We start from the raw sequence: 16,560 nt of genomic DNA, 5'->3' as shown, positions 1-16,560 counted from the left end.
ACATAGTACATGGCGACTTGGTTGTCCGTCCGGACAAGGACTACGGTATTGTGAAGAAGGTGTTGAAAAGCTTTGAGAGCATTGAAAATCGCTCTGAGTTCCAACAGATTGATGTGACAAAGACGGTCCCGCAGGAGTCCAGTGACCTTGGGTACGGAGTCCGTCGAGATGGGCTTCCATGCATAGGTTAACGAGTCTGTTGTGAGAACTTTCTGATGAGGGAGATTGTGGAACAGCAAACTTCTGGAAAGATTGGAAGGGAGCATCCACCAGTGGAGAGACTTATTCAACAAAGGAGTTACTGTAATTTGTTGAGAAAGCGGGTCGGTAGCTTGTTGCCACTGAGATGCCAGGTTCCACTGAGGTATGCAAAGGTGAAGTCTGGCAAAAAGAGTCACATGAACTGTAGAAGCCATGTGACCAAGGAGAACCATAATTTGTCTTGCTGAAATTGATGTGAGATGAGACACTTGATGGCAAAGGCGAATGAGGGTATCCCGACGTGGTAGAGGTAGAAACGCTCTGAGCTGGACAGTGTCTAGAGTGGCCCAAATGAACTGGAGAGACTGAGATAGGGTCAGCTGGGATTTGGGAAAGTTGACTTCGAACCCCAGACTTTGGAGGAACATAATAGTCTGTTGGGTCGCTGCAATAACCCCTTGTTGAGAGGGGGCCTTGATAAGCCAGTCGTCCAGGTATGGAAAAACTTGAAGACCCTGGGCATGGAGGGCTGTAGCTACCACCACCAGATATTTCATGAAGACTCTGGGGGATGAGGCGAGTCCGAAAGGAAGAACTCTGTATTGTAGATGAAGATTCCCCACCCTGAATCGAAGATATTTGCAAGAGGCTGGATGAATCAGGATATGAGTGTAAGCCTCTTTGAGATCCAGAGAACATAGCAAATCTCCCTGATCCACCAGAAAATATAAGGTTGGTAAAGATAGCATCTGAAATTTCTCTTTGACTAGAAATTTGTTGAGGGCTCTGAGGTCCAGAATGGGTCGCAAATCCCCCGTCTTCTTTGGGACTAGAAAATAACGGGAATAAAAGCCCATGTCCCGTTGGTTTAGAGGAATCTCCTCGACAGCTCGAAGGCGAAGAAGAGCCTGAGCTTCCTGCAGAAGGGGAAGTGGCGACAAATTGGAAGGACACTCTCTTGGAGGGCGATCTGGAGGCACCTGAAGAAAATGAAGTGAGTATCCCTCCCGAAGGATGGTGAGAACCCAGAGATCTGAGGTGATCATCTCCCACTGGTGATAAAATTGGTGAAGATGACCTCCTATGGGCAGAAGAGAACTTTGATGCAGGGAGGTTGGTATGCTTAGACTGGGAATGTCAAAAAGACTGAGCTGGTTTAGTCGCAGCAGGAGTCTGACCCTTCTGCTGTCGTTGTTGCTGTGGAGGCCTTCTAGGCGGAGGCCTGGAGAAAGCTGGTATCCCCAAAAACGACAACGACGTGGTGGTTGCTTGTATGGCCGAGCAGGAGGAGTCTTAGGCTTCGGCCGAATCAAGGAAGCAAAATAGCGCTCATGTTCAGAGGCACTTTGTAGCAGCTTCAATAGAATCATCAAAGAGTTCATTTCCCTGGCAAGGCAAGTTTGCTAGACGGTCCTGCAGATTTGGATCCATATCAACAATGCGGAGCCAGGCGAGACGGCGCATGGCTACTGCAAAGGCCAAAACTCTAGAATAGAGCTCAAAAGCATCGTATGTGGCTTGCAACATGAAGAGGCAAAGTTGAGACAGAGTTCTGATGATCTGTTTGAATTCTGGAAGACTTTGTTTCTCAAGAGCCGGGTAGAATTTAGGCCATAATTTGAGGAAATGGTTAAAATAAGCCGTGAAAATGTAGTTATAATTGAGAATTCTGTTAACCATCATGGAATTCTGGTATAATCTGCAGCCAAACTTGTCCATGGTACGGCCCTCCCTGCCTGCGTAAAGCTTGGATGGATGAGCTTTCTTTAAAGAAGATTCCACCACCAAAGACTGATGGGATAATTGACATTTCTCGAAGCCTTTGCAAGGTACTGTGCGATACCTGGATTCCAGCTTGGATGGAATGGCTGTGATGGAATAAGGAGTTTCCATATTCCTTAAGAAAGTTTGCTTCAAGACTGGAGTCATAGGAAGCCTCAAAGTCTCCTTGGGTGGATGAGGCAACTCCATGTTGGCCAAGTATTCAGGTGTATACTTGGAATCAGAGTGGAGATCAAGTTGAAGAGCTTTTCCCATTTCGAAGACGAACCTGGCAAAAGAGGCAGACTTCGAGGTCGAGGCACCTTCCAGAAATGGAGTGCGAGACCGAGGAACTACTGAGTAGGAGGGAGAAGCCTCTCTGGAATACTGAGACAGAGGCTCAGAGTCCAGGCGCACAGTTTCTATGTTTCTATGAAGCTGCACTACCTGCATGAGGAGGAGTCAGTGAGTATTTGCGCTTCAAAACCCTCGATGGTGAAGTTCCCGGGGTTCGAGGAACAGATTGGGTCGAGGCAGGAGGAGAAGGCTCCCTCGGAGGCGGTCTCGATGGAGGAGTCCTCGACCTGAATGGACTTCGAAGAGAAGCAGCCGGTGTAATAGCTTTGCGAGACTTATGTTTAGATTTGGAAGAAGTCTCAGTAGCCTTGGATAAACGAGGCATAGAAGTCTCAGTATCCAGAGAAGGCGAGGGTTTCTGTTGTAGAGCTGTCTCCTGAGGAAGCTTGGAAGCGAGATGCCTCGAGCGATGCTTCGGTCATGGTGGAGGAGACTGTGTCCGAGGAGTAGGGTGAAGAGTCACTGGATGAGAAACGGCGAGACTTCCGAGGCTTGCCTCTAGGTGCTTCCACCGGGGTCTCAGACTGCCGCTCAGGCTGGCTCACAGGAAGCAGGGTCGAGGACAGGAGGAGTTGAGCCATGACCGAGGAAATTTGTGTGGTCAGAATGGCTTTTAACATGTCCTCGAACATGGGCACCGAGACAAAGGATCAGGTCTCGAAGGTGCAGCAGTGCGCTCCAAGGAGGGTGACCTCGAGGTTGAGTATTCCCGATGCTTGGAGGCACGCTTAGCTGGAGGTCTAGTTGAGGCAGGTAGGCCGGCAGATATGGCCTGGGATGCCTGTGACTCTGGAGGCTTTTTAGGAGTAGTACCTGAAGGAGAGACAGGAGACTTACCCGTCGAGGTCTTCAGAGGAGCTGCCGCCGAGGCCTTCGAGACCGAAGGAGTCAAGGTCTTGGTGGAGGCAGAAGCTGGAGTCGAGGTTGAGGCCGTCCCCGAAGCTGAGGTCGAGACCTTGTCAGTTGGCTGGTCCATCGTGCCAAAATTTGGAGCAGCTTGGCATGGCGCCGATGAAGGGCCCGAGGTTGGAGGGTAGCACAGCGCGAACAAGCGTCGAGACAATGTTCAGGACTCAGGCAAACAATATACCGACTATAAGGATCGGTGATTGAAAGGGTCTTGTTGCACTGGCTACACTTTTTAAACCCGGTTAGAGGCTGGAACATAGAAAAAACGAAGACCGACGTACCGAAAGAGGTAAGCGGCCAGGCCTAGGCTGGAAGGCCGCTGCCGGAAGAAAAAATAAAAAAATGAAAGGTTTAAAAAAAAAAAAATTGAATAAGAAAAAAGGAACAATGAAACGCAAGCACAGCGACTAATAAAATAACAAAAGCTGCAGTGAGAGAAGGCAACGAAGGCTGCAGAGCTAAAAGAACAGGACTTCTCGGCTCCGTGGAAAACGTTGAACTAAGGTTTCTCATAGGAGACGCGCACCCTAACTCGGGCGGGAAGGCACTTGCGCATGCGCAGTGCAGCACTCAGAAGCTCTTATAAAGATCTTCAAGCAAGTCTGCTTTCGAGGTTGTCCGCTGCGGGGCTCTGTCGGTGACGTCACCCACTGTTGAGAATATGCTGCCTGCTTGTCCTGGAATAAAAGATAGATACCAAAGTATTTCCAGGTATTTAATCATTTCTGCAGCTCAGGAACTTTACGGAATAAAAGCCATGTACTAATATTAATCCAAATGTACTGCAGTAATAATGAATGTTTCCCCTCTCTTTCCTTTGAAACTTCTTTGGAATTCAGAAGAGAGGAAATATGGCATCAAATATGCTACAGTGAATTAGGAATCGTTGCTAGTTTTCCAATTACAAATTCCAGAATCTCAATCATCAATGCAGAAACTTTATCACATAGCTAAAAGGGCAGCTCCATCAGTTGAAACCATAGGGGAACACTGAATCCAGATGCTCATTGTCTTACCCATATAAATTCTATCCTTTTATGTCACACATCTATCCCAGTAATTTTTTGTGGCATCTACTGGAACGTACAATACAAATTTAAGCTGTTAAAATAGTTATTGTCCTGCTTGATCTCACCTAGTTGTATTCAAAGGAACTGTGATGCCAATTATTACAGTATAAAGATAAAAAGTAGGGAGAAATATCAAGACCAAAATAACAAATGAGGAAATAAATATCCAAGCTCATAGCTCAGAAATATCTACAAAATGTTTAAGGCAATTTCTGCATTTAACCATTATCTTAGACGGTACTTTAAAAAAGCATTTATTAAAATGATCCTTTACAAAAATCAGTACTGTACGATCAGGAGGATTCTGAAGACTATGCATTATACAAATATATATATATACTGCTACTTTTCAAAATCACTCTTTTAAAAGGGCTTTTTTTTTAATTATGAGAATTTAAACAGATGAAGTAATAAATACTGTAGTGAAACATTTCTATATATATTTGGGAAAATGAATTGTACAATTCTCACACCACCACTTCTTCTATTTCATCATCTAAAGAATTCACAACTTTTACTGATGGTCTGCTTGCATGTGGTACACGGTGCATGGAGTTTATATTTTTCCCTTCACTTGAAAAGACAGGATCATCTTTTGCTCTGACTTTGCTCCCTTTATTCCAAGGGAGGGAATGGCTAGCTTCAAAGTCAACCTTGCCTGAAGCAGAATCATTGAGTTTTGAAGAATTTGTAGTGCTGGCACTAGCACCACCTCCAAACAGTTGCTCCATTAGATTGGACTTTTTTTCTTTCTGGATATTAGCATCTATATTGCTAGCAGGTTTTTCTTCTAAAATATCACTTTTTTGATTAAAATTACTGGATCTCCCTGAACGTTTTCCAAAAGAAGGTGCATAACTGCCAAATGCCAAATCACTACTGGACTCCATGGCCATTAAGCTTCTGCGTCCCTGTCCTTCTGCCTTTGTGCTGGTTTCACTGTTGCCATATACAGGAAGACCATTAAACAGTTTTTGTGTGGACTCGGAGAACTTGTAGGTTTTATTTTTTTTTTCTGACACTGAATCTGAGAGTTGCACTTGAGAAGAAGATTTTTCATTAAACATGTCAGAGTAAGTGCCTTGATTTTCTTTGTCAATTTCATTCATCCTTGAAAGCAACATCTCTTTCATGCGCCTTTCTTCTAATTTGTCAAAGTCTAGCCTTTCATTTTCCATCTTATACACCTCTGTCTCCAACTTAACCTTTTCTTCTTTTTCCACATTTCCCAGGAAGGAAGTGTTTTCTTTTTGTATTCTTTCAAATTCTTCTTTTTCCCATTCTGAAAAAAAAGTGTGGTTTTAGTATGCACATTGACAAGAAGCAAAATAAACAAGAATTCATGTCCTTATCACTCTCCCAATTCCTACTACCATGGTTTTTTTTCCCTTATCTTCATGCCCTTCTCTCTCTGTTGGGCCACAGAATTTAAAAAATGAATGTATATAGTGTCATATAGAGCCTACACCCCTTGTTCCACTCCAGATCCATGTGTTCACTCTCCTTCTGTTCTATCATTTTACTGGAGCTTTGAGTCTTTTGATCTGAGGTAGAAAGAAACAGAGGACCACACAGGTCTTTTATCTGCTGTCATTTACTATGTTACTATGACCCTGTCTTGCTGTGCATCTCTGCACATGGTCTTTCCTTATGTGCTGAAGGCTATTACAAAATCAAATTATACAACAAAATGTGAACTTTTATATAGATTTTAACATTTACAAACAGAATTGAAAACAGCAGTTTGTAGTGTGTGGCGCAGTGGTTAGAGCTATAACCTCAGTACTTAGGATATAAGCGGTATATAAATAAATTAAAATTTAAAAAACCCTCTTCCCTACCTTTTATTCCAGCATGCTGGGACAACGACTCTGGAATCTCGCAACTTTTGCCTTGTGCCACTAGCAACATCAGAGGGCCAAAATGATTTATAGAATAGGCCCCAAGAGAGAAACATAGAAACATTATGGCAGAACAGGACAAATGGCCCATCTAGTCTGCCCATCTGCAGTAACCATTATCTCTTCCTCTCTCTCTCTAAAAGATCCCACGTGCCCATCCCATGAATTCAGACACAGTCTCTGTCTCCACTTCCTCCTCTGGAAGACCATTCCACGCATCCATCACCCTTTCTATAAAAAAGTATTTCCTTAGATTACTCCGAAGCCTATCACGTCTCAATTCATCCTATGTCCTCTCATTCCAGAGCTTCATTTCAAATGAAAAAGACTCAACTTGTGCACATTTAAGCCACGTAGGCATTTAAACGTCTATCATATCTCCCCTTTCCCGCCTTTCCTCCAACACATTGAGTCTGTCTCCATATGCCTTATGATGAAGACCATGCACCCCTTTAGTAGCCTTCCTCTGGACCAACTCCATCCTTTTTATAGCTTTTTGAAGGCGCGGTCTCCAGAATTGTCCATAATATTCTAAATGAGATCTCACCAGAGACATGGGGGAAGCCACTGCTTGCCCTGGATCGGAAGCATGGCATATTGCTATTCCTTAGGTTTTGGCCAGGTACTAGTGACCTGGATTGGCCACTGTGAGAACGGGATACTAGGCATGATGGACTATTGGTCTGACCCAGTAAGGCTATTCTTATGTTCTTATAGAGGGGCATCAATATTTCCTTTTTCCTATTGGCCATACCTCTTCCTATTCAACCTAGCATCCCTCTAGCTTTCGCCATCACCTTTTCAACCTGTTTGCCATCTTAAGATCATTACATACAATCACACCTAAGTCCCGCTCTTCTGTCGTGCACATAAGTTCTTCACCCCCTAAACTGTACCGTTCTTTCGGGTTTTTGTAGCTCAAATGCATGACTTTGCATTTCTTAGCATTAAATTTTAGCTGCCAAATTTCAGACCATTCTTCAAGCTTCACTAGGTTTTTCTTCATGTTATTCACACCATCCAGTATGTCTATTCTATTGCAGATTTTGGTATTATCCGCAAAGAGACAAATCTTACCTGAAAGCCCTTCAGCAATATCACTTATAAAAATGTTAAAAAGAACAGGCCCAAGAACAGAACCTTGAGTCATACCACTGGTAACATCCCTTTCCTCAGAGAGATCTCCATTGATCACTACTCTCTGTTGCTCTCCACTCAACCAGTTCTTGACCCAGCCTGTCACTTTGGGGCCCATCCCAAGGGCACTCAGTTTATTTATTAGATATCTGCGTGGAACACTGTCAAAACCTTTGCTAAAATCTAAATACACCACATCTAGCGCACATCCTCTATCCAATTCTCTGGTCACCCAGTCAAAGAAATTGATCAGATTTGTCTGACAAGACCTACCTCTAGTGAATCCATGTTGCCTTTGGTCCTGTAATCCACTGGATTCCAGAAACTTCATCATTCTATGTTTTAAATATGTTTCCATTAATTTGCTTACCACAGAAGTCAGACTTGCTGGTCTGTAATTCCCTGCTTCTTCCTTACTTCCACTTTTGTGGAGAGAGACCACATCCGCCCTTCTCCAGTCCTCTGGTACCATTCCCAAATCTAGAGAAGCATTGAAAAGGGCAGTCAACGGAGCAACTGGAATTTCCCTTAATTCCTTCTGCACCCTCAAATGTACACCATCCGGCCCCATCACTTTGTCTACCTTTAATTTAGCTAGCTTCTCATGAACACAATCCTCTGAAAATCGATCATGGTCTACCCTACTCCATCCCTATTTGTGTTTGTCTTCTGTGGTCCCACTCCTGGTGCTTCAACCATGAACACAGAACAGAAATACAACCAACAGATATTCTTGTCACGCTCGATGTAGTGTCCCTATATAGTAACATACCCCAGGGGAAGGCTGTTCAGATAGTTCAACAAACTCTTAAATCTAGGATAGGAGTGATCCATACTCCTACTGAATTTTTGATGTCATTGACCAACCTGATTCTTCAAAGAAATTATTTTCAATTTAATGGCAATTTTTATCTTCATTGCCAGGGGGTTGCCATGGGCACAGTGGCAGCCCCTAGTATAGCCAACTTGAATATGCCCAAATTTGAGGAACATTATCTGTACATCTCTCAATTTTTCAAGAATATCAAACTATGGACCAGGTTTATTGATAACATGTTCATGGTCTTGACAGGTCCTTCTGCTGATCTACAAATCTTCCTCTCTTGGCTGAACACCAAGGACACACACATACAATTTACTGCTTCCATCAACCAGAATCAAGTGACCTTTTTGGACACAGAAGTTGTGAAGAATGAGAATGAATTACATATTAGAGTCCATCATAAAGTCATGGAGAGAAACAACTATCTCAAATATTCCAGTTGTCATCCTCATAATCTTAGAAAGGCCTTACCTATAGGGCAGTTCTTACAAATTCGGAGAATTTGTATCTCTATTGAATATTTCTATAAGGAGGCAGAACGACGTTCCCGTAAATTATTGGAAAGGGTACCCCAGAAAGATTATTCACAAAGCATTTCTCAGAGCGAAATATGCCAATAGAGATTTACTTCTGGGGGGACCTATGACAAATGACCATTCAAAACAAGTCTGTGTGCTCTCATACTCCACCCAAGCATAAAAAATTGCATCGAGTATCCATAAGCACTGGCATGTTCTGCAACTCTATGACGTATTTCAAGAACATCCCTGCATAGCTTATTCTAGGGGGAAAATTTGGCGGACAGGCTGGTGCGGGCCAATTTCCAAGAGAGGAGGAATGCTCTTCAGGATATATCTGGTCATAAGGCATGTGGTCATTGTTTAGCATGCAAACAAACTTTGAAGGGAAATCAATGGATACATCCTAGAACCAAGCAAATATACAAGTTGCGAAGCAATACATCTTGTGACAGTATGTACGTTGTATATATTATACAATGTGCTTGTAGTTTCTTGTATGTAATGTAATTTATTTTTATTTCTTATATACCGCTACATCCGTTAGGTTCTAAGCGGTTTACAGAAAATATACATTAAGATTAGAAATAAGAAAGGTACTTGAAAAATTCCCTTACTGTCCCGAAGGCTCACAATCTAACTAAAGTACCTGGAGGGTAATAGAGAAGTGAAAAGTAGAGTTAGAGGAAAAATAAAAATAAAATAAACATTTTAACAAGACAGCATTGATCTAAATACTTTGGAAGGTAGAAGAGATGAGAGAAATGTTGCCAGCACGACTCGAGCTATTCGGGTACGGATCACTGAACACAGAAGCTGCATGAAACATCTAAGACAAAATGCTCCCATGGTAAATCATACAATTGAAACAGGCCATTTGTTCTCTGATATGCAATGGACAATTATTGAACAAGTTGCCAACACATTTCAAGGGAACAAGAAAAACTTTTTGCTTGCCAGAAACAATATTGCAGCGGCGGCGGTGAACATTCACCTAGGAACAGTGGTGAGGGAAGGGCCTTATACAACCTGGGCCAATCAGAGCCTCAGGTCCCTCCCTGGATGCACCGGGAAGTGGCCTAAGGCTCTGATTGGCCTGGCCGCCTAAGTCCCCTCATGTGGGGCGTCCGGGCCAATCAGAGCCTTAGAATCCTTCCCGGTGCATCCCTTGGGAGGGGCCTTAAACAACTTGGGACAATTAGTCTCATGTCCCTCCCTGGTGCATTCCAAGATGCACTGGGGAGGGGAAGGCCCATTTTACACGACGCAGGCCAGCTGGGAGGAGGAAGTTCACGTCCCTCCAGGCATCTATTTTGAAGGAAGGGGCATCAGAGGTGGGGGGCATTGGAGGCGAGGAAGGGGAGCGTTCTTTGGAAGGGGGTTACTTGCTAGTGGGGGAGAGTGGGCATCTCTCCCACTGCAGGGGGGGTGGGGAGGTGGCGTGTGACCGGGATTTCAGGGCAGCGGGAGAATATGGGAATCTTTCCCGCTGTTGGGTTTTTTTTTCCTTGACATTTTTTTCTGCGCATGTGCCTATTGCTATCACCAGTGATGGGCATATGCAAATTTAGCGAATCTTCGCTGCTGTCTGCTGACCTCATTTTCATGCGCAATTTCTTAAGAATGTCTTGCTTTTTTCGATTTGCTGCGTTAGCAGACCATTGTTTTTTAACACGGGTTTTTGAGAATCCTGGCCTCAGTGTGTAACAAGGCAGGATTAATTCTTCAAGGGCCCCTAGGCATCCAATCCTGCCCCATGCTCCCATTTATTTGCCTGTTTTCTTATTTACTTCTTTATTTCCACGACCACAGACTACAAAGCCTTCAAAAAAGAAACTAAAACCCTACTCCTCAAAAAACACATAAAACCTGTTTAACACGACCAGTTCCTTCCCGAACTCCACCTACCACACACTCCACCCTTATCTAATCTAAAATGTTTCTAATTACCCAACATGTTACTCCTTAAGTTCTCGACAATTATTATGTAATTCTTAAGTTCTCAACAATTCTTAAGTAATGCTTGCGACAATTCTTACGCAATGTTACAATTCTTGTAACCTCGTTAAGTTCAACAACTCTTATGTAATTCTTAAGTTCTCGACAATTGAGGGGCGTGGCTTGGTCGCGCATGAAGAAGGTTGGGTAGTGAGTGAGCTCCGCATTGAAAGACACTGAAAGTATTATAAGTCGCAGGAAATTTTTTAAATTTTGTGCGCTAAATATTGGATAAGAGTGTGTAATGGCGTCGGGGAAACAAAATAAAAGTGACTCAGTGTTTGCAATATCCGGGAGTAATAAGAGAGCAAAGACAGAGCAGGAGTCGGCTCTAAAGAATGGCGAGACGGAGGATATAAAGGAATTGAAAGAGATTAAGGAAATTGTATCGGGCATTGCAAAGAAAGTTAACGATTTAACTGAGGAAGTTTCAACCTTGAACAAGAAAATGGAAATGCTAGAATTGAAATCCAATAATATGGAAGAAAGAATGGTCACTGTGGAAACAGAAATTAGCTGTAGCAAAATGGACCGAAAGAAAATTGAGTTACTCACTCGTGAGCTGGAGGACTGCTCAAATCGTGAGAGGAGGAGTAATTTACGTTTGCTAGGGCTACCAGATGGGGTGGAGAAAGGAAATGTGATCTCCTTTCTTGAAAATATACTACCTAAAATCCTGCCGATAAAATCTAAGTTTCCTATAGAAGTTGAAAGGGCACACAGAATTCCTGCGAGAAGGTCAGAGAAGCAAAGGGGTCTTCGGCCACTAATTTTTAAATTATTAAGGCATCAACAGGTTATAGAAATCTTTCAATTGGCAAAACAGAATAAAAATTTAAAATATCAAGATGCCCATATACACTTTGTACCCGACTTTGCCAGGAACAAGGCAATAAAAAGAAAGAGCTTTTTGGATCTTAGACCCCAATTGAAAGAGATGGGGACTAAATACAGTTTAATTTATCCTGCTTTCATGAAAATTACTGTTGACAATAAAACAATCACTTTCGATGACCCAGAGAAGTTACAGAGCTTTATCCAGCAGCAGGAACAGCCAATGTCTACATCAGTGTTTTTCAACCTTTTTTGGGCAAAGGCACACTTGTTTCATGAAAAAAATCACGAGGCACACCACCATTAGAAAATGTTAAAAAATTTAACTCTGTGCCTATATTGAATATATATAAAGTAATTCTCTTGAATAGGAATCAAATAAACACAAAGAAAGTATTTTATAATTACTTTATTATGAAATATTAAGTAAACAGAATAGTGAAAAATTATAAAATACTTTATTCAGTGCGAAACCTGGGCCTGTTTGGCTGAACACAAAGCTGATATTCTGGCTGGAATCGAAGAAAGACACACACGTAGCTCTTCGTCAACAGCTCTCAGTCTCTCTCTGTATTTGGTTTTTATAGCATACAAAAATAGACAAATATACCCTCCATTCTTTTTATTAAACCACAATAGCAGTTTTTAGCGCAGGGAGCTGCGCTGAATGCCCAGCGCTGCTCTTGACGCTCATAGGCTCCCTGCGCTAAAGACCACTATTGCGGTTTAGTAAAAGGTGACCATATTGTAAAATATAGACAGCAGATATAAATTCAGAACTGTGCATAGTAAGTGAAGGGAAGTTTTCATCTCTGGGAATTTACCCAGTTAACTATTAAGTTATTTGGGCAAATTCCTTTGAAAACTGTGGTAATACTGCCTCCACTTTGCTAAATTTAAAATAAAATCATTTTTCCTACCTTGTCTGGTGATTTCTGGTTGCACTTTCTTCTTCTGACTGTGCATCCAATCTTTCTTCCCTTCTATCAGCCTGTATGCTTTCTCTCCTCCACACCTCATTCCCTCCCCCAACTTTTTCTTCCTCTCTCCCTGACCTTTCTTTCTTTTTTTCTGTTTCTCTTCTTTCCTTCCGTTTCCCTGCCTGCCCCCTTTCTTTCTTTCTCCCTGCCGTTCCCCAAGCCACTGCCACTGCCGCTGCCATCGGGGAACAGGACCCACCAATGGATAACAGGCCCCAAAGCCGACGCCGACATATGCTCTCCCTGACGTCAATTCTGCAATCGGAGAGGAAGTTCCGCCCAGCCAGGCAGCGTTTGGCTGGCCCGAACTTCCTCTCCGACTGCAGAATTGACGTCGGGGAGAAGAAGACTTATCGGCTCGTTAGATTAGATTGCCAAGACAAAGTGAGTCCTGGGTGATCGACTCACTTTGCCTTGGCGAGCTACTGGCGCCCCTGCCTCGGGCCCCCTGTCAGCTCCGGGCCCCTGAATGCAGGACTGGTAGTACTGCCCTGATGGCGGCCCTGCGGCACACCAGGCAACATCTCGCGGCACACTAGTGTGCCGCGGAACAGTGGTTGAAAAACACTGGTCTACATAACTCTTCTCAGTGAAGATTAAAGGAGGGTTGTGGATTTTAATTTTACTATTCTTTGTGGTTTGGTTTTGTTGTCCTCTCTTTCTGATGATGATAGCTTAAGGAATATTTATATGGAAATTGAAGTATTTTCATTGATTTCTAAGGGCAACGATATAGAATGTTTGCAGCTTTATTTAAATGGTCTGAGTCAACGGTCCCTGCAAAGAGCTCATCATATTAGGAGTAAACATTCTAAAATGGAGTACTGGCAACTCTAATGCTGTGGATTTACCTTTTATATTTGATATGAATGCGGGTACTGTTCTGCTGTTATGCTTAGTGATGTTCATGCAAGAATAAATGGTAGTAGGAATATGCATAAGAGGATTGGACAGAATGAATGGATGTACCCAATGTGGAAGTTTTTGGAGACATGTTACAAACTAAAAAAGAACTTAATTACTGAAATGGTGGATTTAGTAGGGTCTCCACCTTTCTGGCATCGTAAACAGTTACTGATGCTGAGGATGATCATGGAAGGTGGCTACCAGTTTCGTTCACCAGAACGAGATGACAGATCTGACAATGTTAAAGATCTGATCTTTTGCCTTCTGATAATGAACCCTGCTGATCGCCTGACAGCGGAGCAAGCCCTGCAGCACTGATTCTCCCAGAATTACGAGGGAGAGAAATTTGACACTTCAATCCACTACGCAAGATCCGGGTGGCGATATGGACTGTCCTTGCTTACATCTGCATTTAATGTAATTATCGACAGGTTCAACCAGTGACAAAGGAGGTTCTGATGCGAGACCCCTATGTTATGCGTGGGGTGCATAAGCTGATTGATCCCTGTGCTTTCTGCATCTTTGGTCATTGGTGAGGAAGGGTGAACAGCAGAATCGGGCAGCACTCTTCCAAAATGCACCCAAGGCCTTTGTTGTGATACTAGCCAGTGAGGAAGAGGAGAAGCATGAAGCAATAACACGATATTGAAGAGATGGCAAGGAGTGTCTCACAGTACCTTCTCTTGTATACACTGTGCACTGTGGATATTTGCCTTTGTATAAAAAGACCAATATTATCGCATAAGCTCATGTTGCAACATTGTCTTTGGAGGGTTATGTTGGTTCATTAAACTGGGTGTCAGCTTGCAATGAACTCAGATTTATGTTTAGATATTTATTAGACAAACTCTCATAAGTATAAATCTTGTCATATAAACACTGTAATTCCTATTCTGACTTGGAATATTAGTTTTTTTCAATAGACTGAGGGATTTTTATTCCAAACGATCTTTTTTGGTAAGATTTATGATGACAGGCTGTAACATTGCAAGTTGTGCTGAGTTCAGGTCCCTTGTCTTTTAGAGCCAGCTGTGTCATAATGATGGCAAGGAAAAAGGGCACAAATCTTTGGGCTTTTCGGGCTCTGAAGGATCTGTTATCTAAATAGGTGAAAGTCATTCAGCTTTTATTGTGAATTTCGGAATATAGATGAAGATTAGAATTCTAAAATATTGTTATTCACAGATGAGTTTTAGTTACTTTGCGAGACACAGGATGATTATTGCAATACACTCATTTCTGTGAATGTAGTTTTCATCTAATGGTCAGAGATGAAATTTCAGAGTAAAATTTTATTATGAGGTTTCATTTCCATACACTGGTTAACAAATATGTTTTTTTGATGGAACTTGGAGATGTATGCGGGAAACAGTTGAGGAGAATGAGTAGGTGCTGTAAAGAGGACAGGAGAATAAAAACAAATTGCGTTATGAGTATGCATAACACACTAATAATAAGATATATTATATTGGATTATATTTATACTTCATATAATTACAAAGGATGCAGTTCTAGAACGTAGGATGGGGAGGTTGTTTTTTGTTTCATAAAGATGATTTTTATAATGGAATGGATTATATGGATTAAGTTAATCTAGATTAATGATATTTATGGGAATCTTTTGGTTTTCTGTATCTTAAGAAACAGATTTAATTTAAGTTAAATGATTTATTTGAATGAACTATATTATATTCCTTGACTGATAGATGCTAAATCTTAATCTTATCATGATTTAATATAGTAAATATGATTTTAGATTTTAATGTATTTGAAATGGAGTATAAGAATTTGATAAATAAATCTTATGTAAGATTTAATTAAGCATAAATAAGAAATGATCAATTAATTGAGGTTATTAATGAATCTTTATTTTGTATGATATAATATAATTGATATTCAAATTAAAAGGATTTTGATTATATTATTGATTTTTCATTTTAAATACAAAAGTAAGTCAGCAATTTAAAAAAAAAAAAAGGCTTACAAAGTTATTAAATTGTTATTAATATGTGATTTATGAAATGGATTAGAATTCCTAAGAATGATTATATCTCATAAATATTTTGTGTGTGACTTAATTTAGAAAGTTGATTTTAAGAAGGTCTTTATGGAGTCTATCATTGCCTGATCTAATATGTGTGTCACCAAGTTAACACTGTTATTAAGTATTTGGGATGGGCGGGTTGGGGGTGGGTAGAGAAGGAATTATTTGGTATAGGGGTATTTTATGTGCATAATTTTAGTCTATTGGTAATAGTGTCTAATTATTTTAGATTATTTATGTCTGATTACTTAAAAAACAAATTATATAATGGAGCTTAAACTTTTTCACTAAATGTTAATGGCCTTAACCATCATATAAAGAAGGAAAATATGCTTGCTTTTCTGAAACAACAGAATGCGGATTTATATTTCATACAGGAGACTCATTTATCAGTGGTGGAATCACAGAAGGGGGATGGGTAAAACATTCTTTTTTTGCCCTGGCTCTGGAGAAGAAAGCAGGGGTAGCTATATTAATAAACAAAAATAATTCAGCTAATTTTCAATTAATTGATTCTGATCCCTTGGGAAGATGGGTACATGTACGAATGAGCATGGGAAATAATACCCTGGATTTGGTTAATGTATATGCCCCAAATACGAATCAAATGAATCAAATGAATACGAATTTTTCAAGAATTTACAACAACTATTATTCCTACTGGCTACTTCTAATTTAGTGGTGGCTGGAGATTTCAATGCTATTATAGATCCATTAATGGATAAAAAACCAAGTAAAATTATGAAATCTTTAGGGTTAGATAATCTGGTACAGTCTTGTGATTTGAAGGATATATGGCAGATACTTCATTTTGATGAGCGCAAATTTTCTTTCTGTTCACAAGTTCATAAATCTTTTTCAAGAATAGATTATATTTTTGTTTCAAATCAACTAGTATAACAAGTGATAAAAGCTTCCATAGATCCGATCATACTATCAGATCATGGAGGGGTGTGGATAGAATTTAAGTTTGGAAAACAGGAATATAGCAGGTCTGTTTGGAGATTCGATAATACATTGATTGCAGATTCAAATTTCCTTGCAGATTTTAATTTAAAAATGACTGAATTTTTTCATATCAATACCTCAGAAGATATTTCTAAGGAAATGTTATGGGATGC

General features: G+C 41.1%; 1 protein-coding gene across 7 annotated transcripts in view; it reads right to left on the bottom strand.

Annotated features, from left to right (window-relative positions):
- Positions 1-4,535: 4,535 nt before the first annotated feature.
- The window catches only part of LCA5 (lebercilin LCA5), a 92,035-nt gene continuing 80,010 nt past the window's right edge, over positions 4,536-16,560 (bottom strand). For all 7 annotated transcript variants that reach the window (XM_033939854.1, XM_033939848.1, XM_033939851.1 and 4 more), the window contains exon 8: positions 4,536-5,580. In XM_033939854.1, the coding sequence (XP_033795745.1) occupies positions 4,766-5,580 (815 nt within the window). In that variant the 3' untranslated portion in view covers positions 4,536-4,765. The remainder of the gene's footprint in view (positions 5,581-16,560) is intronic.

The sequence above is a fragment of the Geotrypetes seraphini genome, chromosome 3 (genome assembly GCF_902459505.1).
Source record: "Geotrypetes seraphini chromosome 3, aGeoSer1.1, whole genome shotgun sequence".
In the NCBI taxonomy this organism is placed as follows: Eukaryota; Metazoa; Chordata; class Amphibia; order Gymnophiona; family Dermophiidae; genus Geotrypetes; species Geotrypetes seraphini.
Note: the sequence above shows the minus strand (reverse complement) of the source record. Positions and strands in the feature narration are given on the sequence as shown.